This window comes from Giraffa tippelskirchi, chromosome 7 (genome assembly GCF_054371585.1).
Source record: "Giraffa tippelskirchi isolate mGirTip1 chromosome 7, T2T-mGirTip1v1.2.pri, whole genome shotgun sequence".
NCBI classification, from domain to species: Eukaryota; Metazoa; Chordata; class Mammalia; order Artiodactyla; family Giraffidae; genus Giraffa; species Giraffa tippelskirchi.
The window spans coordinates 9,125,193-9,151,810 of record NC_137281.1 but is presented as its reverse complement, the minus strand read 5'-3'; the positions used below and the strand labels follow the sequence as shown (position 1 = coordinate 9,151,810).

The 26,618-nt window shown below is 42.7% G+C and overlaps 1 protein-coding gene across 5 annotated transcripts in view; it reads left to right on the top strand.

Annotated features, from left to right (window-relative positions):
• Positions 1-26,618, top strand: part of ARHGAP35 (Rho GTPase activating protein 35) — a 115,584-nt gene that overhangs the window by 18,390 nt on the left and 70,576 nt on the right. For 3 of the 5 annotated variants that reach the window (XR_014060855.1, XR_014060854.1, XM_081515550.1), the window contains exon 2: positions 20,996-24,872. Coding sequence is in view for 3 of the 5 variants with exons in the window: in XM_081515550.1 (XP_081371676.1) it covers positions 21,189-24,872 (3,684 nt within the window). In the remaining 2 variants the exon portion in view is untranslated. Of the gene's footprint in view, positions 1-18,955; positions 19,145-20,995; positions 24,873-26,618 lie in introns of all 5 variants that reach the window. The other 2 variants (XM_081515551.1, XM_081515552.1) reach the window with 2 other exon arrangements.

Here is a 26,618-nt window from a genome sequence, read left to right as displayed (position 1 = left end):
GTCACTAAGGATAATTACTATGTCATTTGAAAGAAAGATTCTGTATATGTGAATGGGGAGAATGGGGTACTCCTGGTTAGTATTAGAAACAGTGGTGATGTCTTTTTTTTTGGTTGGTCTTGTTTATTCCATTATTTTTACTAGGGAAAGGTTCTGGGTCTGGGTTCCTGAATTTTTTTGTGTAAGTGCATTTTTCTGAGAGAGGGTCCATATTTTCATCAGATTGTCAAAGAGATCCTTAACTGTCAAATGATTAAGAGTTAGTTAATTGACCTAAGTCACAATTAATACACTTGGTCTGAAATTATCCATTAAAGTAAGAACTGAGAGAGAACTTCTCCACATAAAAAGAATGTAATGAGGCTATATAGTGAATATGCAAAGCCTTTTATGTGCTGCTCTTTTTTGTTTATTTTTTAGGCTGGGAGGAAGTGGGACAAGTAGGAAGGGAAGAGGGGTGTCAGAGGGAGTAGTAAGGAACCCCCTGAAGAATTAAATGCCAGCTTCTTGCCTGAATATTCCACAGATTGATTCTAGGTTATCGCTCAGCCTCCTCTCCCTGTACTCTAACTTCCGATCAGACTGGATCACTTGTTTTCTTCTGAACACGCTTTAAAGTTTTATTAGCTCATGCTGGTCCCTCTGTCTGGACTCTCCCTTCTCCCATAATTCGCTGGTCCAGTTCTCTGTGCTTCAGACCCCCTTTCTGATGCTGCCTTTCTTAATTGTCATCAGTTTATAAATCCCTTTAAAGCACTCGCTCATTCAGCTTTTGTCCATCAGAGGCACAGTTCTTTGCATAGAGTTAGGCATTTAATAAAAGGTTGTAGAACTAAGGTGAAGAATGATGCCTAAGATGGAACTAAGTTTGTGACTCATGCACTGTAGCCTGATAGGCTCCTCTTTACATGGGATTCTCCAGGCAAAAATACTGGAGTGGGCTGTCATTTCCTTCTCCAGGGGGTCTTCCCAACCCAGCGATCAAACCCGGGTCTCCTGCAGATTCTTTACCATCTGAGCCACCAGGGAAGCCCATAGGTTCAAATGATTGAAAACAAAAAAAAAATGATCAGATGCCAGTGTGAGTTCTGAGTTCTGGGAGAGAGTTTGGGGAACCTTTTTATAGCCTCAGTGACAGTCTGGCTACCCTGAATTAGGAAGCAGGAATGTGGAGAACTAGTAGCCAGCATTATAGCCTTGGCCAGGTGGTATTTTTGGATTGGGGTTATCTTCCTGGAAGGTGGGTTGGACTTTTTGAGTATGTAATAGCGATGGTATTGATGAGCATCTGCCATGTACCAGGTGCTGTGAGAGTATGATAGGGAACAACCAGGCAAGACCCCTGCTTCTATTCTAGTAGGGGATATTGGGTAGGCTAGTCCTTCATCAGCCTTAAAATTCTGTGATCTGGAGAATGGGGCACCAGCCCCTGCTTGGGATTGTTGTGAGGATTAAACGAGAAAGTGCTTTGAAGATTATATAAAGTCCTCTTATTTATTTTGAGTACCCTCCACCCACCCACCCCCATCTTTGAGCTATAACTTAAACAGATTAAAAATGTTTAAAATGTGTATGAAGGTCACTGGCAGCATTTTTGCATTAGCCAATCCCCAGTGAGTTTTTCATGCCGTATTGTAAGCACATTAGCATAGGAAGATTGGTAGAAGCTTTTTGCACCAGTAGGAGTATGAACTAATGATCCCAGGGTTTAAGTAGATTCAGGCACTTAATTCTTTCCATTATAAGTGAATCCCTTAACAGGATTGGGACATAGATTTGTAATACCATCTTCCCCCAACTCTGAGGAGTACATTTATTTATGAATGTTTTTTTTGGCTGTCTCTTAAATTCTTAAATGCAATTTCATGCTGGTGAAGGCTGCATGTTGGGGAAAACCAAACTTCTGTACTGATTTGGGGCTTTTTTTGACCATAAATGGGGGGATACAGTTATTCTGCTTCCATTTTGTGATTAGGATGAAAATTTTAAAACACACCTCCCTTGTCCCCAGAATCCTTACCACAAAGAGCAAATGATGCAATTAGGACGCAATCCATTGCCTGTGGATTTCAAGGGAAATTATTTTCTACACAACTTGGAAGCTCATGGATAAAGTCATGCTTCCTTTTAGTTCTGGTGAGTTTTGTCAAAACTGACCTGATAAGGTGAGATTCCTACCTTGAGGTTAGAATTTTTGGTGTTAAGCAGTGCTGTGAAATTTCTAAGGTAGCTTTGATTTATGAATAAAGTGTCACTTCTGATTCATTCTTTGAATTATTTTTATTCTTTTTTCCTTGAAACTATAAATGGAATTGACTTTGTTCGTACTGTATTCTGATCTGGTGTTTTTCATTTTCGGTAAAAGCAACAACTTGGCTCCCTTCCCGCTGCCTCCTGTGTTAGGTCTACTCTGCTGTTCTGTGAGTTCTTGGGATTGAGATAAAAGATGAATTTTTACCTACCCACTGATTTTTAGTACAGGTATTTTAATTTCTTTAAATTTGAGACTGACTTTCTTTCCATAGAATTTAATTTGATGATTGTCCCTATTTGGGGCCAAACCCCTCAGGACCCATATGAACACTGCCCTCTGATCAGTAAGAGATACTTTTTCCAGAGTCTTGAAAGAGTATTTCTGTAATAGTGGAGTCACAATTTCACTTTTTTTGGTGACTTTTCAGGTGTATTTTCTGTATGAGTAGAATTGAATTTTTGCAATGGGTTGAGGAAAAAAATGAGGTTAAATTTAAGGGCAGAAACTTAAAGCATCTTCTCCCGTCCATTGTTTGAGAACTGAAGAAAGGTACAAGTTAGTGTTTTTTCACAATTTAATGCTCAGTTGACTGAAGTCATAGTAATTCTTAATTGCAAATAACTTAAGTTTTAAAGACCACCATTTTCCATCAAATTTCATTTTGGGAATGGTCTTTGTGGTTAAAACCAAGGGAAGACACTCTGTTTCTGCTGTGTCTTGGGTGACATCTGTGTGTCCATTGAGGGGACAGCATATTGAATCCTGACTTACCTTCCCTTCCCAGGTGGGTTTGAAAAGCTGTAAGACAAGATATGTAATAGTACTTTGAGCAACATAAGGCACACACACATTTTTATGGGGAGTATATTATTAAGGTTTTGCCTCTAGGTAAATAAGTGACTGCCCCCCTTACAATGGAGAGCTCTGCTAAAAGAGGCTGTGGATTATAGGGAGAGTCAGTTCTATTTTCTCCAGAAAACCCATGCTGCACCGCTGGTTTTGTCCATTCTGTCTTTGCTGAGGGCAGCGTTGGGGTTAAGCCATGGGCTTAGGTTTCAGAAGCAGGCAGCTAGGGCCGCATGAAGCTTGGGTGATCTAGAATGAGTCACTTGACCTCTCAGAGCCTGTTCTTTTTCTCATCTGTAAAATGAGGATTATAATAATACCTGACTTGGGTTATTGTGAAAAATGAAATGAAATCACATATGCATATTGTTTATTTGGTACCGTGCCTGACTCATGAATATTTGCTGTTATTACTTATATAAAAGAGATGACTAAATGGGAAAACAGCTAGCGTAGGCGTGTGTATGTGTGTTTAAAGCCAGTTCTAGGGCATCTTCTGTTTGGTCATTTACTTACTGTGCAGTGGGAAGACTTTACGTTGGCATGGAACTCCTGCTCTGATGGTCCTTTCATTTCTCATCTGGCCCCAAGAAGGCCTTCAGTAAATGTTAAATAAGGGATGTACCTGAAGCCCTTCATTGAAAAGTGCTGGCTTATTTATCAGAGAAAGGTGTGGTTTTCTGTGGTAACTGCTAGATATATTTTTGTATATTCCAGTTTGTTGAGAGTTGATTATCTATGAAGCATTCAGCAAACCCCATCTTTTCATTTTGCAGTCTCTGAATTTATTGTGCCTGACACTTGGAAAGGCTTCTCTTGGGTTGTACAGCATGGTTTCCTGTGGTGAGGTTGTTAGAAGTAGTAATGGACTAGCTAACAGTGTTCAAGCATTTATCTGTGAGGTATGTTGGCAAATGAAGTATGAAAATGACAACAGCTGGATGGCCCAGTTTCATCAGTCAGCCTGGAAATCAGCGAGAATCAAGCTTCTTTGTTCCCTGGTTGGAGGTTATATCTTCTGTAAGGTTTCATCTCATGGAACATTTTTTTGTTGTTGTTAATGGAAATCTGGGTCCCCAGATGCTGTGATGAAGCGCCATAGGTGTGGTTTTCATAATTGTTAATCTCCAGAGTTACTGGGTTTTTCTTTAGCCTTTTAAAAAGTTTATACTCTCCAGCCCTTCTCACCCTTATCTAGGTTTAAAATAATACCTGAATTTGGATTTAAGAGAAGACTTAGAGATGTTTAAGTGGTCTCTGAGCAGGTTGGAAACACACACACTTTCAGGAGCCAGAGATTTGCATCTGTTCTAGATTGATTCAGTTCTTCCTCTTTCTGAGAAAGGTATTTTCAGGCTAGGTGTTTAACCAAAAAAAAAAAAAAAGAAATAGAGACCCTCATCAGAAATACAGGTTCAAGGGTGGCTTCAGCAAGGAAGAAGCAAAAAATCCTGCCTCGTCTGCCAATTGAATTCCTCCACCTCCCCTCCTTAGTGGCTGCATTTCAGGACTTGAAAGAGCTTTGGAATCCTTTGTTGGGTGCTTCAGATGAGATTTGTATTCAAGTTGCTTCTTAGAACTAGGCTGACTGTTTGCTTGGCCTTCATCCCCAATCTCTATGAATTCCAACGCTGCGTAACAGACATCAGTTTTGGACACCAGATACCTAAGAAGTACCTCCTGTGTGTGAGGTTCTGGGGAAACAGAAGCAAACACATAGAAGAATTCTAGTCCCTAGAAACTCAGTGAGTCAAGCAGAGAAGCGATACTGACTTCCTTTAAAAAAAAAAGCACAGCTAAACTACACTGTAAATATACACCTAAATAAATATATAGCTAAACTAGCATTTTAATCTTGCGAACTCAAAAATGACGTTGTATAATACACCTTAGGACACATTTTCTAGGATTTCATTTTATGAAATTAAAAAAAAATGGTGGTCTTCATTCTTTTGCTGTTTTATATTTTCATTTTTTTAGTTGCTGTTACTATTTTTATTTCCTCATTATCTGCTGTTGTATCAGCCGTTGTCCAATCAGGTGGACAGTAATTGGTGGTCCAAGCGGAAACCACTCTAGATCCTTCAAGTAGAGAGGGATTCAAATGCAAGAGATTTGTGCAGAATTAGAGACACAGACAAACTTATGGATATCAAGGGGGAAAGGAGAGATGGAAGGAACTGGAAGACTGGGATTGACATATATACACTATTGATACTATGTATAAAATAGATAATTAATGAGAGCCTACTGAATAGCACAGGAAATTCTGTGGTGATTCTCAGTTCTCTGTGGTGACCTAAGTAGGAAGGAAATCCAAAAAAGAGAGGATATATGTATATGTATAGCTAGTACATATACTTCACTTTGCTGAGCAGTTGAAACTCACACAACGTTGTAAAGCAACTATATGCCAATAAAAATTATTTTAAAAATTATTTTAAAAATTAAAAAAAATTGCAAAGGCTATGTTATAGAGGTGTTAGAAGGGCTGAAGGAGCTAAAAGAGGAAAGGAGGTATGTGTGGCAGAGCACAGGGGAGAAGGGAGTGCCTAGCCAGAGAGCAGAAAGCTGCCTTTGGGCTGAAGTCCAGGCGTCTGCACTCACAGATGAGCTGGGAGCCATATTGCCACAGTTTAGCAGGAACCCAGAAGGCTGTGCTCCACCAATGCTGCTGGAGCCTGGGGTGTGTGCAGTTGCCTGCAGTCCTCCACAGTTGCTGACAGCTGCTGCAGATATACCAGAAGCAGGAAAAAAATTTTGCATCCCTCTTCCTGAAATCCAGCCTCCAGCAGAATCTTAACTGGAAGCTAGCTAGCAAAGGAGTCTGGGAAATGTAGTTTGTAGGCTTTCAGTTCTGGTGATACAGAGAACAGTATAGGAAGTGCCAAGTGTGGCCAGTGAGTAGGGATGCACTGCTTGGGGATGATGAATTTGTCATGTGGTCCTGAGTGCAGAAGGCATTATTTTAATAAACTGATAACATTCAGACAGGAGGAGAAATGGAATGGCATTCCAGCTAATGGGTATAGCCTGGGTAGAGGTGTGAAAGCAGGAATGCACACGACATGTTCAGGGAATAGTGTCTCTGGAGCTTGAAATTCTTATTGAAGGAGAGTTGGAAATAAGGTTGGAAAGGTAGGTTTTAGAGTCAAATTGGGGAGGAAGTATTGTGACAGAACTGTCTTAAAATTAACATGGAGCAATGATTTGGCCTCGGAGAGACCACTGAGGAAACCCACATGATAGTGTGTTTGTGATGAAAAGGACACAACTAAGGTCACAGTAGTGGTGTTGGAGAGGAAAATGCAGTCCAAGGTAGGTAAACTTTTAACTGGTATATGTATCAGGGTGTTGGGGCCAGCCATTGGAGTAAATAATGAATTCTGATTGTCTCTTAGTTTTTCCGCATAAATTGACAGTGTTAATTACTTCATGATCATTGAAGGTCTCTGTTTTCTACTTTATATGCTTTTCCCTCTCTGGGATGATCCTTTAGTGAGTAAGGTTCTTCATAACTTGTATGGATCTCTGTCAAAGTGGCACTTCGTTAATTGTGATCAGAAACTGTATTAGTAAATCTGCAACCTGTGTAACCTCTGCAGGGGCCTGGATTACTTGAGGTGACACTTTTATTACTTGGGGACACCTTTTTGGCCTTTTCTTTAGACATGAATTCACTTATCCAATTTAGCGAGTAATTATTAAGCCCTCTACTGTATGCGGTGCTGAAATTGAATGGGGAGTGGGATGGATAGGACACTGGTCCTCCTCTAGTTGGAGTTAACAATTTTAACACACATGTTAAAGGGAAAATATTGCTCAGCCTTAGAGCCTTTACATTTGCTGTTCACTCTGCCTGGAACGCTCTCCTTTCGGCCTCCCACCGTATTAACTCCCTCACTTTTTTGTTCTGTGATTTTTTTCCCTTTGTTAGAATATGAACTCCGTGAGGGCAAGGATCTTTGGCTCTTTTGTTCATTGCTATATCCCTAGTGCCTAGTGTAGTGCCTGGCACAATAGTAGGTAATTGACAAAGGCTCAGTATTTTTTATTTATTTATTTATTTTAATTGGAGGCTAATTACTTTACAATATTGTGGTGGTTTTTGCTATACATTGACATGAATCAGCCATGAGTGTACGTGTGTCCCCCATCCTGAAACCCTTCCCACCTCCCTCCCCATCCCATCCCTCAGGGTCATCCCAGTGCACCAGCCCTGAGCACCCTGTCTAATGCATTGAACCTGGACAAGGCTCAGTGTTTTTCTGTTGAGTGAAGAAGTGAATAGGGGCATCTCGGGAAGTGAATAAAGGCCACAGTAGTTAGTCTAGTGAGAACTAGAATGGCAGGGATGAGATCCCACAGGGATGGGTAAGACTTTGGGGTTTTATTAGAAGGACAGAGGGACGTTCTGAGGGGTTGTCAGCAGGAACTGATCTGTACTCGTAAAAAGGTAATCTGCCGCTCTACAGAGTACGGGATCGCAGAGAGCAGTAGAGTAGGAAGGGCACTTGAGGCTATGGGGATCTTAGCTTCCCTGCCTGCGGGTATGTTTTCTTTCTCAGCTGTTGAATTCGAGTGTCTGTTCCAAGGGTAGGGATTGATTGTTATCAGTCTGATTATAATTGCATGCACTCAGGTTATCATTTGCCCCAAGAGACCTACCTGTCTCCTTGAAGAACGTCATTGTCCAGTGAGCCTGCTGACGGACAAAACCTGTCAAGATAGCTTGGTTGTGAGATGCCATTTAGCTAGTTTGTATCTGTGTGCGCCTCCCCTCCCTTCTGTGAGATTTAATGAGCTAGTTGGGGAGAAAGTCCAGGCCGCTTGGCTACTCTCCAAGTGTTCTACCACTAAAATGTTGATATTACCTTTCTCAGAATTCTTCTGAATCATTTGCAGGCATGGTAAGTGGTTTTTTAAACTTTGATTTTGCCACTTTAAAGACTGTGTGTACTAGTACTTCTCGCTGTAGGAATTTGAGTTTCTTTGGTTACTGGAAGAAGGCCTTTTCACTTGCCTCTGCTGTTTAGAATGGAGTTGAGTAGTTCGTGATAGGTAGGAATGTTTCTGCCTCCTGACATGGTAGTTGGCAAAGTAGGAGAGGCAGCTCTGCATAAAGGTCACTTTGGAAGAGTATTATTTAGGTACTTAGCATTCCTGGCATTCTTGTGGAATGATACAGGTTTATGGCCTTTTTATTAAGTTCTTAAAATTGAATGATCTTTAATTAGAAGCAAGCACATATAAAATTTTGTGACTCCAGACAACACTGGCCTTACTGTATTAGATTGTAGAGTAAGGTTTGCGCCTGTAGAAATAGGGGCTTTGGAGGAGGAATCAGAAGGGGTGTGAGAAGGCTATATTGAACACATCCTAGCCCTGTCCAGGCCATCAGCTCACTGCAGCCTTGACTATGTGGAATGTGGAACATACACTTTTAAAGCTCAATTGCCTTTTGATTGCTCCTGACTAGACTGTTAGCTCTCATGATTCAACTGGTTGAATTTGAGCTTTTGTTACTAGTGTAGAGAATGGCATTCAGTAACTTAAAAAAAAATTTTTTTTAACTCATGTTACTATAAGACTTGACAAACCGTGATACATAGATTTGAATCATCATCTTTGAAATGGTCTGCCCTTATGTTTTAAATAAGACATTGGAGGAATATATAAATTGAAGGACTAAGTTATTACAACCCCCTTCCCACCCTCAGCGGCCACCCCCCCCCCCGCAACAACAAAAAAGAGACAACAGCAAGAGAAGTCCCACCGTATTCTTGTGTAAAATTCTTGACAAAAAGGACTCAGAAAAGTGTGTATCATCTCTTCATCCAAGTGTAACTCAGAATGTCCTTAATGAGGAAAACTGACTGGTTGGTGTATTTGACAGACATTTTGGTATAAACAAGTTGTATAAAAGTTCACCTGCTGATTCCTGTGCTCTTTAGGGAAGTTGGTAGCCAGAGGGATCATCCTGTCATGGACAACAAAATTAAGCCTTTGACAGACTCTCTTAATGGTGGGTTTTCTTAGCAAAAAAGTTGAAATAACAGTTGGATTGCAGGAGCAAGTAAGCGGTCTGAAGATTTGGGAAGAAAGCCCCCTGGATGCTGAATGTGAAGGAGCTGAGCTGAGTCGCATCTGTTCATCACAAGACTTCTCTTCCTTCTACCGATGGTAGTAGTCACATAACCATGTTATAAACGTTTTCATTTAAACATAGCTGGTGCTGTAGGTAGGTAAAGTCAGTCTACTGATAGGATTGTAAAATGTTGCTATATTTTTCTATTCTGTTTTTTCAAGTGTGAGTTAGAAATCAGTAGCTGTTTGTTGTACATCAATTTTAAGACTTTTCCAAAGAAAGTAGCTGTGCTGTGTTCCCAGGGCCGTGTGTAACCTGGGGAGTGGGAGGTGAAGTCAAGGAGGGGGGCACTCACAGGTTTATGTTGGAATGGAACAATGTGAGCCTGTGCACAGATAACTGAGAAAGGTGTGGTGTCACCTAATGTGAGTATAGTTTTGATAATTTGAACTCAGAGATGTGGTTTTCTGAGTAGCAGCCAAATCCACGAGGTCAGGTGATTTCCTCTTATAGGTAGGACAGCCGTCATGGAAGAGTAGGCTGGACCTGTTTTCTTTCTGAAGTCTGAGGGTTGCAGCACTGGTTAGAGATGACTCATTGGCTTTGATGAAAGTTACTGGCTAAGGGCTTTCAAGGAATGGTGGTTGATAAGGAGGAACTAGGTACTATTCTGGTGAGTTATCCAAGGGAAAATCATGAAGCTAGCATTTTATAGAAAATGCCGTTTATTATATTCCTCATATGACCACGGTGTTTTCTTATTTTTGAACTCCCCAGTAGGACGTTGTACTTTGAGAGTTTGATGTTTATGTTGAAGTAATAGGTGCTGTATGTATGGAACGTCCAGGAGAAACTCATGAAAGTATAGCTACGGTGTGAGACAGGTTGTAGCTGCGATCAACGGTACTGACTGGAGGACACTCCCTTTTTGTCCCCTTCCTGATCATCTTGATTCTAGGATTTTATTAACCTGCCCCTGGCAGGGAGCGATGTGTAGAAACAGCCCTGGGCTGGGGGTGACATGGGGGAGGCCTCGCCTGGAGCTGGGCTGACTGCAGCCCGGGTGACTTCCCTTTTCGTCTTCAGCTTCCGCATCTGTTACCTGAAGGAGTCGGCTGCCAGCTGTCCGCAGCTCTGCACAGATCAGTTCATCTAGACGTCCTCTTAGTTGTTGATCCCGAGAAGAATCTTAGGAATTTTTTTGGCCAGTTTTCTTCAGATTTTGCTTCTTATTTATCTGCCCTTTCCCCTTGGCCGGCTTCCTTGACAGTGAGACACAGGGTCATCGGCTTAAGTATGGGAAGGAAATTATGGCCTTGAGCACAGTCAGAAAGAATCTGGCTCTCAGGCACTTCCTGTGAGCCACCACTAGATTACAAAGACTGGGCCCTGACAAGGCTTTTCAAAGGGGCGTCGTACACCGCCACTGTGTCAGCAATTCCATCGTAAGCAGTTGTTTTTCATGGTGCTTATTACAACCAGGTTTGAAGTGGCCTTTACACGGAAAGCATTTACCCAGTAGGGTGAGTGAGGGTAAAATAGCGGAGAGAGAGAGATGGAGGGAGGCGGAGACTACAAAGATTGCTTTCAGAATTCCCTCTTTCAACCTGCACTAACTGTGCCATTCTTGCTTAGAATCCTGGGGCTTCCTTAGAGGATGAAGTCCAGACTCTCCTTATTGTGACAGGGCCTACCACACAGGTTTGCCCCCCACCTCTCCCACCTTCCATGCCTTATGCTCTCTGTTCCAGTTCTTTGGCCAGGACAGTGTGGTAGAGTGGGGAGACAGGGCTGGGTGTAGGGATTTAGGGGTGGGGGAGCTGGCAGACCTGGGCCTGTCAAATGAGGCTGCTGCCCTACTAGCCACCTTACTTCCTTGCTCTGTGTGTCACTAGTCACTCCACGGCCTAAGTTTCCTGAAGGAGAGTTTCACAAAGGCTCCTTTGCCTTTGGGGACAGGCAAGAGACTCTTTTTTGACCCTTGTTTCTTTGGTAGAATCTGGGGAATTAGACCACCAATGTCTGATCATTAGATTGGTTTTTGAACCATAAAGTTTTTTTGAGCTTTAAAAAAGTTTTTTGAGCTTTTTTTTTTTTTTATAAAAACAACTATAGAAGTTGAAAATTTTTTTCCTTTTTATGTGGAATCTTAGCATATAAAGTAGATCAAATTGAGCTGCTCTGCTTAAATGCTGGGAGGTCTGATGTTCCACCTGTTCAGCCTTCTCCATGGCCCTGAAGAACTGCCAGTTGCATCTGGGGCCCTCCAGGGCACTGCTCCTCAACCCTTCTTCTCATTGATACGTGAGGATTAGAGTCACCGGTTTGACAGGACCCCAGGCAGAGGCCTGGTATAGAAGGGGGAGAATGCATCCCAGTGGTAGAGAGAGGGCTGGGTTCAGATTCCAGCTCTACTTGTTAGCTCTGTGAACCTGTGTTTCTTCATTTCTCCGAACTATATCCTTTTGTAAAACAAAAAACTGTAAAGAAAACTATATAAAGCATGCGCAGTTGGAACAGTTATGAAGTGAATGCCCTACCCATGTAACCAACCCAGGTCAGGAAATAGGAGCTCCATTCATGCCCTTTTTCTATCACACCTCCTTTCCTAGCCTCAAATAGTGAGGTGATAAATATTCAAATAAGAAATAATGTTTTTCATAATGCCTGTTTGTTAATAGTGCCTATATGTAACATTTTTTCATTCAAAAAATCATTTTGTGTTATATTAATTTACAAGTCCATCACCTTTAGAAGATTGGGATAAACACCTCAATTTAGAAGATTTTTAAAAATGATGAATATGAGTCTAAGGCATGATTTTTGTCCTAATTCCAGGCTCCTTCCCATGTTCTGTCTTGTAACTGTTCATTTTCCATTTCTCTCAGACCTCTGCTTTCAACTGTGTTTTGAAACAAGGCAAGTATATAAGTAACTGAAGCTTATGAAAAATGGGAAGGAGAAATATAAGTACTGGTTTTGTTAGTGTGAGTCCTAAATAAGTTTTTTTAAGCTGTGAATTCTGATTGTTCCCTACTAAAATTTAGTGGATTTAGAAGTTCTTTTCTGTTTCTGTGTGACCATTGTTCTTATCTTCAGTACAGGAGGTAAAAATAAATAACAATAATAAAACCAACTGTTCTTATTTAAAAAGTTTATACCTGTGCATAACTTATTACTAGCAGTGGTCTGTTTTAGGACTGGCAGTTTATAGAGTCATGCAGATAAGTTCAGTTCAGTTCAGTTGCTCAGTCGTGTCCGACTCTTTGCGACCCCATGAATTGCAGCACGCCAGGCCTCTCTGTCCATCACCAACTCCCGGAGTCTACCCAAACCCATGTCCATCAAGTCGGTGATGCCATCCAACCATCTCATCCTCTGTCGTCCCCTTCTCCTCCCGCCCCCAATCCTACCCAGCATTAGGGTCTTTTCCAATGAGTCAACCCTTCGCATGAGGTGGCCAAAGTATTGGAGCTTCAGCTTCAACATCAGACCTTCCAATGAACACCCAGGATTGATCTCTTTTAGGATGGATTGATTGGATCTCCTTGCAGTCCAAGGGACTCTCAAGAGTCTTCTCCAACACCACAATTCAAAAGCATCAATTCTTCGGCGCTCAGCTTTCTTCACCGTCCAACTCTCACATCCATACATGACCACTGGAAAAACCATAGCCTTGACTAGACGGACCTTTGTTGGCAAAGTAATGTCTCTGCTTTTAAATATGCTATCTAGGTTGGCCATAACCTTCCTTCCAAGGAGTAAGCGTCTTTTAATTTCATGGCTGCAGTCACCATCAGCAGTGATTCTGGAGCCCAAAAAAATAAAGTCTGACACTGTTTCCACTGTTTCCCCATCTATTTCCCATGAAGTGATGGGACCAGATGCCATGATCTTAGTTTTCTGAACACTGAGCTTTAAGCCAACCTTTTCACTCTCCTCTTTCATCTTCATCAAGAGGCTCTTCAGTTCTTCTTCACTTTCTGCCATAAGGGTGGTGTCATCCACATATCTGAGGTTATTGATCTTTCTCCTGGCAATCTTGATTCCAGCTTGTGTTTCTTCCAGCCCAGCGTTTCTCATGATGTACTCTGCATATAAGTTAAATAAGCAGGGTAACAATATACAGCCTTGACGTACTCCTTTTCCTATTCCATCTGACCTGTCTCTTGAGAAACCTGTATGCAGGTCAGGAAGCAACAGTTAGAACTGGGCATGGAACAACAGACTGCTTCCAAATAGGAAAAGGAGTATGTCAAGGCTGTATATTGTCACCCTGCTTATTTAACTTATATGCAGAGTACATCATGCAAATAAGTAGTGAAGAATAATTAGAAATAATGGGCTGAAATCCTCCTGTCATCTTAAACTGCCACCAGGGGTATTGAATAGTGAGGCTTACTGTTGGACTTGGATAATTCGACCTATTTTCCCCAATTGAAGAAATGCCTGTTTCTCCCTCAGCAAGACACATTTGGCTGGACGGTGCCTCCAACTCTTGTATATTCAGATAAGTTTTTATGGAGAATGTTCCTTCAAAAAAGTTTTTTGTTTTTCTGCTGAGTTTTTTTTTAACTGAATAGATCAGAAGTGCTCAGAAGCAACTGCTGAGATAAATTTATAGCTTTACCGTTTCAAAATTTAAATGTAAAATTGACCTGAATATCAGGGAATTCAAAGGTAAGACATGGCTGTATTTTTGTGTCTTGGTTTGGTAAGAATCTCAGCTCACTCTATTAATGGTAGATAGGCTGTAATACCAAGGCGGATTCGAGTGATCTCAGTTTCCATTTGGTCTCGGTGTTACATTTCCTTTGGCATGGAGTGTTTTTGAATGTTATTAGAAGTTGTATGTTGTTGTTGTTAATGTAGGTAACTGGGAGAAACTGTACTGCATCAGTGAGAAGGGTTTCTTAGCCTTTGGTTTTGTCTTTGTTTATAGTGGCTTTGATCAGAGCCTGATCAGAACTCCAGAATTATCTGAGAGAAAGCTGCTGAGGATAAAGTTTAAGGAAGTGCTTTTGCTGAAAGCAACTCCCTTCATTCATCAGGGGAATTTGATTTCATCCTGTGAATAACTTGGCTTAGAAATTTTGTTTCTTTGGGGACCGGCTTGTGGAGTTCTGCATGAGAACTGTGTCATGGTGGAAAATGGGCTATTTGCTTTATTCTGTGTGGGCCGGCTCTGATGGTAAGATAACATAGCTATGTTTTTCTACCTTGGAACATGGCGGTATCTTTACCAGGGTTTGCGGGGGGAAATGAATCAAGAGGAGCATTAAGGGACATTGGTAAAAAATTATATATCTAACGTCAGAGAATCTTTCATAGCTGTTCTTTAAAAAATTAACTTTGGGCCAGATTATTTTCAAAACAGACATCTGAATCATCAGTCCTTGAAAATTGTTTTTGATCCCTTTGTATTTTCTGCATTGCGCTCTCTGGAGAGTGCTGTCCATTGCGTTTGCATGGGGCATAGTAAGAGCTGACTGCACATGGATACCCAGTGTCCAAGAATAGCCCATCTGTTGTATGAGATTACATGTTTCAAGACCAGGTTGGTAAAACACTTAGTCTTTCCAAAGATGCAGATGACCCATTTCAGAGATTTCCTGTACTCAGAGCCCTGGGGATAGATGGGTTGCGGTGGCCATGAGGAAATCCTCCCCCCTTCACTAACCAGGTATAGTGTCTGTAGCCAGTGCAACCAGAGGCCTGTGGAGCACTGTAGGGTGGGAGCACCACCGGACTGTTCTGGGCTAATATGTACTCTTTGCTTCCTTTGTAAATCTGTGGCTTTCTGCCCTTTCCGCATCATACTATTTTAATTTGCGTTGGCCTGAATGGTAGAAATATAATTGCCAGATTCAAATGATGTTTTCTTTCATGTATTGATAAGATGATCAGTCCCTTAGACTGTGTTGATTTGTTTGGTGAGGAGTTGAGGTAGCAGTGTTACCAACAATAAATCACACTAGTGGAATAAAAGATTATTTTCATGTTAGATGCTCACGGGTAAAAATACAGTCGGTCCATCGTCTGAGCCCTGCTGCCCTTTTTCTACCTTCCATGCTTGGAGAACTCTGTGCCGGACAGTATGTCCATTTTGGTCACCATCATTCATACCTTTTCACGTCTTTAGAATACCTGGCCATCTCTCCCAGCCCTGCCAGTCTTTTCTCTACCAGTTCAGATTTTACTTCTGCTCTGACGCCATTCCCAGTCTACCCCAGATCTGAATGATTGCCCCTTCTTTCTCTGGATCCGCGAAAGTGGTCTATGCCATTTATTGTCTGTGGTCTAGTTATTTTCTAAGTTTAAAATATTGTGTGTCTCTGATAAATTATTAGATTCCCACCAGCAAGTGCAGTGCCCTGTTTCTACTTTGTTTCATCGCATTGTCTTAGATGTAAGGATGTATTTGATTTGGTTGGTAGACAGGTTCTCAATTCTAAGAACTAGAGACTAGAGAAATAAAAAAATGGTTAAGGCGCTCTGAAATACTATGAAGGAAGGAGAGAATTTCGCTGCTCTGTAAGTGAGGTCATCAAATGGCCTACCTTTCTCTTTTATTCAGCCTTAAAGACTCTGTTGTGCTTGTCGGGTATGATGTAGTCATTTCAAAAGACACTTCTGCAGTAAAGAAAAGGGCATTACTTCAGATTTTGACAGAAATCACACAGAAAATGAAGACTCACTCTGATTGTATTTTGTTGTCACGTTCATAGGATGATAATTCCTATTTATAGTTAAATACTCTGATACACTGTGCACATCACTAGCTTTAAGGTTCTGTAAATTTATCTGGATTTCACAGATGAATGAGTTGAATAAACGAGGACCTTAGACTCTTTTAATTTCTTTTTGTAAAGAAAAACCCAGCTAAAACCTTAAGAAATTTTACTTTAACATTTAATAGTATGAAAATAGAAACATTGGGTTTTTAAAGACTATTTTGTTTCAATTCAGTGGCTCAGTGAACTAGAGAGTAGTGTTTTCTTCTTATTGGAGCTTTTATAGCACATCCTTTCTGGCCTGATTGGAAAGTAAATTCCTCTGAAAAATTCTCCTTGTGAAATTTCTCTTACGGGGAAAGTGCTTCCTGGTTACATCCCCTCTTTTTGTTCTCCCTCTCCCCTCTGGAGCTGTGAGTCTTACCATGTGTCCTTAATGCAGACATTTTAACCAGCTGCTGATGGTAATTCATAGCTTTGAAAATCCATTCAGAAACTGAATGTGGTGAGAAGTATGAGGTATTGAGGACATTTAGAAAATGCTCTGCTTTCTGTTAGATTACAATGTGTATTTCCAATCCTTTCTCCTATTGGAACTAAGAAAACTTGTGGTAACAAGGGTTTTGCTTCCTTTGCTAGTGGCTCACTATGAAATTATTTCCTTATATTATCGTATAACATATAATTATTACACGGTGCTATCTTATTAGTTTTGGTGGTGTTTGGTATATGGTTGTTTGAAATGAAATGCCTCTCTATTCTTCTCGTAGGTAGAGAGAGTCGTTTGGGTTACGAATAGTGGTGGTAGCTCTGTCTTACAGGGCATTCCCGATTACAGAGCGCGCAGCGTTTCCTCTTGGGTGGGGGTAGGGAGTGTGAGGTCGGGGACGGGAGGGTGAGGCACACGCTGACAGAGCCGTTGCCAGTATGAACTTGAGCAGTCATGGTGCCGCTGGATCACAGTGGCATTCTGTGTCCCGTGAAATGTGTACTATCTTGGGAATGTTACCGCTTCTTGCCCTGGGTGTTTTGTAGAGGTGTTAAAAACAAGAGCACCCTCCTCTTACCTTCCAGTTGAGGTGCTCTTTGGGGAGCTAGTGTCTTGGTTAAACAAGTCACATAAACAACGATGGAAGCTTGGTGACAGGTTCTAAAAGAGTTCTCAGAAGTTGGCATTATGTTTTAGTTCAGCATGTATTTGTGACAACGAACTGAGAATACTTCTGAAGTGTTTTCCTTTGTGAAGTAGTTGACCTATGCGAAGCTAAATGTTAGGTTCTGTGTTTTTATTTTTCCAATGCAAGTAGCTCAGTAAAGCTTAAAGATAAAAGGAGTTACTGTTTAAAGGAATATTTTTTTCCTCCTCTGCCGTTAATTCTTCAGTTTTGAAAGGATTAGTATTGGCAAATTATTAGAATGGGTGTTCAGGTTGTGCTGTTTGAGTAGCTTAGTTGCCCGGGAAGAACACTGGTTCCCATCAGATTTAAACTGTGAAGACATTGTGAAGTCTTGAACATATCCCGTCTTCTACTTTCTCTTTCTTTGTGGCCTTCAGATCATTAAATTTAGTGACTCAGCTAATTCTTTTTACCCACCTCTTAGAAAAGTTGAACGTGTTTGTGACCAAGCACTTAAGGTTATTTCCTTTAAACCAAGTGTTGAGACGTTTTTAGATTTATAACAGTCTTTGTTTACCATGTAATTCAGTCCAATTGAGGAACGAGTAAAACTGCATTATCCAGACATCAAAGCAGACGTGTTAAGAAGAGTATACTTACACCAGGGAAACTATTAGGTTTCTAACAAGTGGGAAGTTACCAGATGTCCAAAAATTAACCACTCCTGTGCCAGCTAATTTTCATTTCTTACAGCTTTTTTAGTTTAGCCAGCAGCATTCTGGGTTTAAAATATCAGTTGCCACATTCTTGAGAGTTGAGAGTGTTTTCTTTTCCTTAGCATCATTCAGATAACTGAAACTTTGACTTGAATGGGCCAAATAGAAACCCTGCCATTAAAAATTGTTAAGTGACTGGGCGTTGAATGGACTATACTTTTTAATTTGGTTCAGAATTGAGCCACTGTCTATTTCTTGAGGTTTACAAGCAGGTTGTGGTTTTGTTTTCCTGAGATGATTATTCAGCCCACTTTCCAGAGGGTAAGTGGGATGATTTGCCAGCTGCATGTACCATTGGCTTGAAGTAGGACCCATGTCGCCAAGTTACATTTCAAGATTGGTGAAGTGGGTGACCTTGAGTCTTGCCAGACCCTGAGATGAGGGATTATAGAGAAAGGCTCTGGTAGGGGAGCACCCTTGACTTCTTTAAACTTCCATCAGCATTCCTACCTGAGGCTCTGTTGAACCTCAGTCTCCTCATTAAAACAAAATTGTATATGTATGCGACTGAGTAATGTGCAAAAAGCAGTTGGATTTTGTACAAATCTTTCCTTTTCAGATATTTCAGAGATGTATGTAAACATGCATTAGATATTCATAAGCATCTTTTAATTTCACTTATGTGAACAATCACCTAGAGAAGTGGAGGGTTGGGAGACTGGGTTTTTCTCTTTCCCAAAGATCCTGTGCTTGTTCCTGCTGAAGTTTGGAGCTCAGCTTTTACAGGAGCAGGCCATTAGGTTATCTGGAGGCTGTTGCTTGCCGGCTCTGAGATTTCTCTTTTGAAAATGGTCACTTTTTACATACCATCTAGCAACATTTTGTCTCCAATAGAGGGCTTGACTTTCTGGTTTATCAAAGGAAGACACGGATGTTTGGGAAAGGTCTTTGACCTTTCAAAGTTATCATCACAGGGGCCAGCTGCTCTCCCATTTGTTACCCCCTTGAATCAGTCAGAGTAACATGTGGTGGTCTGACTTCCTGTGGCATTTCTTGTGAGACAGGCTCACAGAAGTATATTAAGGTTGTAGAAATGCTGAGTTCCTACCAAGCATAAATGAGATTCAAAAGAAAATTGCTCTGTTATTTCACAATCTTCTCTTTGGAAATGTCTCAGGAGACTGTTTGTTTGGCTACAGGTGCGGCAGTTACACAGTCACGTTTACCTGTGTAAGCAGACTGCGGTGCGGTGTAAACTGTAGCAGCCAGAAGACCATTTACGCAGAGGTGGCCAAAGATCACGCATTTTCCTTATTTCAGCTGGAAGGTTGCTGAAGACTTCGTAAGGCATTATCATAACTTCGTTACTTCAACTGTTCAGACTTCAGGTGCTTTAAGGTGCCACTTCTCAGCCACACTCTGTGACTCCCCGTAGCTCTTGGGGAAGAATCCGAGCTCTTTGAAAGTGGCTTCGTCTGGTCCCTGCTTACCTGCTAATGCATCTCACCCGTCTCCCCCCACACGCTCTGTTTCAGTTGATTCCCCCGTGGGCTGCGCCCTTTTCTGGGGAGAGAGGAGTCTTTGCACATCTCATCCCCTCTACATCTCACCTGAGGTGGAACTTCCTACAGCAAGGCTTTCCTGAATCTAAAAGCCTGAGTTTGGGGACTCTTTAATATGCTCGAAGAGTCATTCATTAATTCATTCCTTTAGTAAATATTTGTGTCAAACATGGCATCATAGCCTGAAGACACAGAAGTGAACAAGGTGGGGTGATAGGTTCTGTCCTCTGAGTTTATGTTCTTGTCAGGGAAACAAGCCCATATTCACAACCCGCACCCCCCTCCTCCCGTTTTTGTTTTTGTTTTTAAAAAGCTTTTTATTTGGAAATAATTACAAACTTTAAAAAATGAAAACAATACAAAGGAATATCCTGTGCATTTTACCCAGATTCACGTATTGTTAATATTTTACTTTATTTGCATTATTCTTTCTCAATATATAGATGTAATGTTTTTTGAACCAGTCATGTCCATTATGGTCTTTTTCCCTCTTAATACTTCAGTGTGCATTTCCTAAGAAAAGGGCTCTTCTCTCACGTGATAGTAATAAACTTCATAAATTTACACTGATAAAATACTTTTAATCTAATTCCAGTCATAGTATAGTGTCATTAAATGATCTAATGATGTGCTGTGTAGCCTTCCTCCTCCAGCCCCTCCACCCCGACCCCATATAGAATTCAGTCTAGGATCTGATAATCGCACTTACTTATAATGTCTCTGTAGCCTCCTGTTGTCTGGAATATTTCTTTACAAAGCCATTCTTTGTCTAGTATGACACTGGTTTTTTTTTTTTAAACAGGACCCCACCACCACCACCATCACCTTAGTAGAATATTGCTCATTTTGTGTTTGTCTGGGGTTTCCTGGTGATTAGGCTGAGGTGTAAGGGACTCCAGGCCATCTACTGCATGGAGATGTTGTGTCCTCCGGGGGTGTCACATCTGGAGGCCCCTGGTGGCCTTCTGGCCTGTTTGATGGTGATCGTTTTCATTAGTCAGAGTGTTGTCCAGTATCTCCACTGTATAATTAGCATTTGTTTTTCTTCTTCCCTTTGCATCTATTAAGTAGTCTGTCAGGAGAAACCTCACTTCTGTTCAAAATCCTGCTCCTAATCAAAATTTCCCCCATAGATTAGCGTTAAGTGATAATTGTCTGATGCAGTAGTATGAACCCCAGTTCCTGTTTGTTGCAGTGGATCGTAATTCGTTTCTGTACTTAATCACTTTGGTGTCCAGAGTGTCCCAGACTTGACCAGTCGGGGCCCCTTTAGACCAGTTCCCGTGTCCTCGTGAGGTACCCCGTCATCCTTTCAAGCACGTCCTTCCCTTCTTGTACAACAAGTTGTTCCAAGTTCATATTGTGCCACTCCTGCCCTAGCCCTGGAGTCAACCGTCTCTCCACGGAGCGTACAAGCCCTTGTTTTAGTCCTCAGCACATTGCTTACTGAGGGGTCTTCCTCCAGTAGATGATGCCATACCTCTCTGAAGGCACACAGATGCCAGTCTTACTTTCCTTGCTCTTATAGCTTTACCTAGCTTAAGTCCTGGTATATTTGATGTTTACTATAATTATTTATTTGTTGAAGAATAAAATTGGTTTTTGCTCGTTTGGTGATTAAAACTGGGTTCAAAATTATGATACTGATTGGTTTTCTTTTTTCTCTCCCCCATCTAGGAAGAAATGTTGGCTATTTGGCGATGAGAAGTGGCAAAAACTGACCTCATACTGGTATATGAACACTATGAGATCTGACACTTTTGCTTCGTGGGCAGCCAGCCCCCATTGATAATGTGGGGAAGCCTTTGGGTCCACAGGAAAACACTAATCTGATCTTGGAAGTGGCGGATTGTGGCAGGATGTGTCGACGATGATGATGGCAAGAAAGCAAGATGTCCGCATTCCCACCTACAACATCAGCGTGGTGGGATTGTCTGGGACGGAGAAGGAAAAGGGCCAGTGCGGCATTGGAAAGTCTTGTTTGTGCAACCGCTTCGTGCGCCCAAGCGCGGACGAGTTTCATTTGGACCATACCTCTGTCCTTAGCACCAGTGACTTTGGTGGACGAGTGGTCAATAATGACCACTTTCTCTACTGGGGAGAAGTCAGCCGTTCCCTGGAGGATTGTGTGGAATGTAAGATGCACGTTGTGGAGCAGACCGAATTCATTGATGATCAGACTTTTCAACCTCATCGGAGCACGACCCTGCAGCCGTATATCAAGAGAGCCGCTGCAACCAAGCTTGCGTCAGCTGAAAAACTCATGTACTTTTGCACTGACCAGCTGGGGCTGGAGCAGGACTTTGAGCAGAAGCAAATGCCAGATGGAAAGCTGCTGATTGATGGTTTTCTTCTTGGTATTGATGTTAGCAGGGGCATGAATAGGAACTTTGATGACCAGCTCAAGTTTGTCTCCAATCTCTACAATCAGCTCGCAAAAACAAAAAAGCCCATAGTAGTGGTTCTGACCAAGTGTGATGAGGGTGTTGAGCGGTACATTAGAGATGCGCATACTTTTGCCTTAAGCAAAAAGAACCTCCAGGTTGTGGAAACCTCAGCAAGATCCAATGTAAATGTGGACTTAGCTTTTAGCACCTTAGTGCAACTCATTGACAAGAGTCGGGGAAAGACAAAAATCATTCCGTACTTTGAAGCTCTTAAGCAGCAGAGCCAACAGATAGCTACAGCAAAAGACAAATATGAGTGGCTGGTGAGTCGCATTGTGAAAAACCACAACGAGAACTGGTTGAGCGTCAGCCGAAAGATGCAGGCCTCTCCTGAGTACCAGGACTATGTCTACCTGGAAGGGACTCAGAAAGCCAAGAAGCTGTTTCTCCAGCACATCCATCGCCTCAAGCACGAGCACATTGAGCGCAGGAGGAAGCTGTACCTGGCAGCCCTGCCCTTAGCTTTTGAAGCTCTTATCCCCAACCTAGATGAAATAGACCACCTAAGCTGCATAAAAGCCAAAAAGCTGCTGGAGACCAAGCCAGAATTCTTGAAGTGGTTTGTCGTGCTTGAGGAGACGCCGTGGGATGCCACCAGCCACATTGACAACATGGAGAATGAGCGGATTCCCTTTGACTTAATGGACACTGTCCCCGCAGAGCAGCTGTACGAGGCCCACTTAGAGAAGCTGCGGAACGAGAGGAAACGAGCTGAGATGAGAAGGGCGTTTAAAGAAAACCTGGAGACCTCTCCTTTCATCACTCCTGGCAAGCCTTGGGAAGAGGCCCGCAGTTTTATTATGAACGAAGATTTCTACCAGTGGCTAGAGGAATCTGTATACATGGATATTTATGGCAAACACCAAAAGCAGATTATAGACAAAGCAAAGGAAGAGTTTCAGGAGCTGCTGCTGGAATATTCAGAGTTGTTTTATGAGCTGGAGCTGGATGCTAAGCCCAGCAAGGAGAAGATGGGTGTCATCCAGGATGTGCTTGGGGAGGAACAGCGGTTTAAAGCGTTGCAGAAGCTCCAAGCGGAGCGGGATGCCCTTATTCTGAAGCACATTCATTTCGTATACCACCCTACCAAGGAGACATGCCCTAGCTGCCCCGCCTGCGTGGACGCTAAGATCGAGCACTTGGTTAGTTCTCGGTTTATCCGACCGTCTGACCGGAATCAGAAGAATTCACTCTCCGACCCCAACATTGATAGAATCAACTTGGTGATCTTGGGCAAAGACGGCCTTGCCCGGGAGTTGGCCAATGAGATTCGAGCTCTTTGTACAAATGATGACAAGTATGTAATAGACGGGAAAATGTATGAGCTCTCCCTGAGGCCAATAGAAGGGAATGTCAGGCTTCCCGTGAACTCTTTCCAGACACCAACGTTTCAGCCCCATGGTTGTCTCTGCCTTTACAATTCAAAGGAGTCTCTGTCGTATGTGGTGGAGAGTATAGAGAAGAGCAGAGAGTCCACACTTGGCCGGCGAGATAATCATTTAGCCCATCTCCCCCTGACCTTAATTTTGGTTAACAAAAGAGGAGACACCAGTGGAGAGACCCTGCACAGCTTAATACAGCAAGGTCAGCAGATTGCTAGCAAACTTCAGTGCGTCTTTCTCGACCCTGCTTCCGCTGGCATCGGTTACGGGCGCAACATCAACGAGAAGCAGATCAGTCAGGTTTTGAAAGGTCTCCTGGACTCCAAGCGTAACTTAAACCTGGTCAGTTCTACTGCTAGCATCAAAGACCTGGCTGACGTTGACCTGCGAATTGTCATGTGTCTGATGTGTGGGGATCCTTTTAGTGCAGACGACATACTCTTTCCTGTCCTTCAGTCCCAAACCTGTAAGTCTTCCCACTGTGGAAGCAACAACTCTGTTTTACTTGAACTCCCAATCGGACTACACAAGAAGCGCATCGAACTGTCTATTCTTTCATACCATTCCTCATTTAGCATCCGAAAAAGCCGATTGGTCCATGGGTACATTGTTTTTTACTCAGCCAAACGTAAGGCCTCCTTGGCTATGTTACGTGCCTTTCTCTGTGAAGTGCAAGATATTATCCCCATTCAGCTGGTTGCACTCACTGACGGCGCTATAGATGTCCTGGATAATGACTTAAGTCGGGAGCAGCTGACCGAGGGGGAGGAGATTGCTCAAGAAATTGATGGGAGGTTCACGAGTATTCCCTGTAGCCAACCCCAGCATAAACTTGAGATCTTCCACCCCTTTTTTAAAGATGTGGTGGACAAAAAGAACATCATTGAGGCTACGCATATGTACGACAATGCTGCCGAGGCCTGCAGCACCACGGAAGAGGTGTTTAACTCCCCCCGGGCAGGCTCCCCGCTCTGCAACTCCAACCTGCAGGACTCAGAGGAGGACATCGAGACTCCGTCCTACAGCATGTTTCGAGAAGACACACCACTGCCCTCTCTGTCCAAAGACCATTCCAAGCTCTCTATGGAACTGGAGGGAAATGATGGGCTGTCCTTCATCATGAGCAACTTTGAGAGTAAACTGAACAACAAGGTACCTCCGCCAGTCAAACCAAAGCCTCCTGTCCATTTTGAAATCACCAAGGGGGATCTGTCTTACTTAGACCAGGGCCACAGAGATGGACAGAGGAAGTCCGTCTCGTCGAGCACCTGGCTACCTCCAGATGGGTTCGACCCTTCTGATTATGCTGAACCCATGGATGCTGTGGTCAAGCCAAGGAATGAAGAAGAAAACATATACTCGGTGCCCCACGACAGCACACAGGGTAAGATCATCACCATTCGGAACATCAACAAAGCCCAGTCCAACGGCAGCGGTAACGGTTCCGACAGCGAAATGGACACCAGCTCCTTGGAGCGGGGCCGCAAGGTATCCATCGTGAGCAAGCCAGTGCTGTACAGGACGAGATGCAGCCGGCTGGGGAGGTTTGCCAGTTACCGAACCAGCTTCAGCGTGGGGAGCGATGACGAGCTTGGGCCCATCCGAAAGAAAGAGGAGGATCCGGCATCCCAGGGTTATAAAGGAGACAACGCCGTCATTCCATATGAGACTGACGAAGACCCGAGGAGGAGGAATATCCTTCGCAGTCTAAGAAGAAACACTAAGGTAAGACGCGACTTTAGAGCTCTAGGAGTGATCTGCACAGTGTCGTGGTGAGAATTCACTGATGATGACAGAGGTTTTCAGGGACAGCTTACCGTGGTTAAAAACCGCTCTGTGTGGGTTTCCTGCTTGACTTGCGTTAAAAAGTAAGCAGTGTTAAAACGATACAAATGAACTCACAGAACAGAAAGAGGCAGACTTAGGGAAGGAACTTACAGCTGGAGAATAGAAGGGGCATTTAGGGAGTTGGGGATACACGTACACACGGCTGTATTGAAAATGGATCACCAACAGGGACTGTGGTGCAGCATGTGGAACTCGGCTCAAGGTTATGTGGCAGCCTGGATGGAAGGGAGTTTGCGGGGAGAATGGATGCATATATATGTGCGGCTGAGTTTCTTCCTTGTTTACCTGAAACTATCGCAACATTGTTAATTGGCCATACCCTAACACAAAATAAGAAGTTGGAAAAAAGTAAGTAAACAGTGTCTCAGAAAGCTACTACTGGTAGCTCTCAAGTGGTAAGGACTTTTTGGAGAGAGAACCTGGGAAGTCTTTGTCCAAGACAGTAGTTAGGTAATTACTGAAATGAGCAGATCGCGTAGAACTTGTCAGTATCCGGACAAGTAGCCAAGCCGGTAACGACGTGCTTGGCCTTTCTTCACTGAAACACCAGAATCCAGCATCATGGTCCTTAGTCTTTGTCTGAGAAAGGAACATTTCATCCATACATCTCTTAAATACTCCTTTTTCCCCTTGATGATCTGTAAAGGTTGCTGCATTTTAGATAATGAAAAATTGGATGATTATTTTATTTGCACACGTAAATCATTGAAAGGTCTTCAGGTACATAAATGAAAAATAATCTTGTCTCTGCAGGTTATAAACCTGTCCCATGTTTACGAAATCAAAGTGCTCTCCAGCTCTTTAAGTGAGTTGCTGCTACTTGCAGAGCTTTGGATTTGATTTAGGGACCACAGGAGGGGTGGAAAGGGGGAAAAGTCAGCTCTGTGTGTTAGGAATGTCAGGCCTGCTGTCAGATGTAGAGGAAGAAGCCCCCAGTGCAGTGGCAGGTGAAGTCTCTTTACCTTGTGTGGAATTGCAGTGTGCAGGGCCGAGTGCTCTGTCCTTGTGGACTTAGACCTTGAGATCTAAAAGACATTTCCCAACTTTATTTTTCCCCTCAGAGTAGGGGAAGCACCCTTTATTTCTCAGAGGAGGCCATGTCAGTGAGACACCACAACAGAACTCTTACATGCATGCCCTCCCCCCAGCATCGTGTATGCAGGGGTCCCCAGCCTCCAGGCTGCCAACTGGTACCTCCTGTCAGATCTGCAGCAACATTAGATTAGAAATAAAGTGCACCCTAAATGTAATGTGCGTGAATCACCTGGAAACCATCCTCCACCTCCTTCCCAGTCTGTGGAAAAATTATCTTCCACATAATTGGTCCCTGGTGCCAAAAAGATAGGGGACCACTGGCATACAGGATGGTTTCTCTTCATGGAAAGCTTTTGCTCCTCTCCCTGCTGTGAAATGGCAGAGAACAAAGTCACTTATCTGAACGTGTTTCAGGGAATTTTGGAAGAAAGGTTGTCCCAAACTTTCATCATTGCAAGATATACCAAACCAGAGGGCTCTTGAGTCCAGACTGTTTTGAGAGCTGTCAATTCTGATGTAGAATACTATCTGGAGGCCAGTTCTGCAGCTCATATTGGCTGAGAGGGCCCTTGGAGATGGAGGAACTTG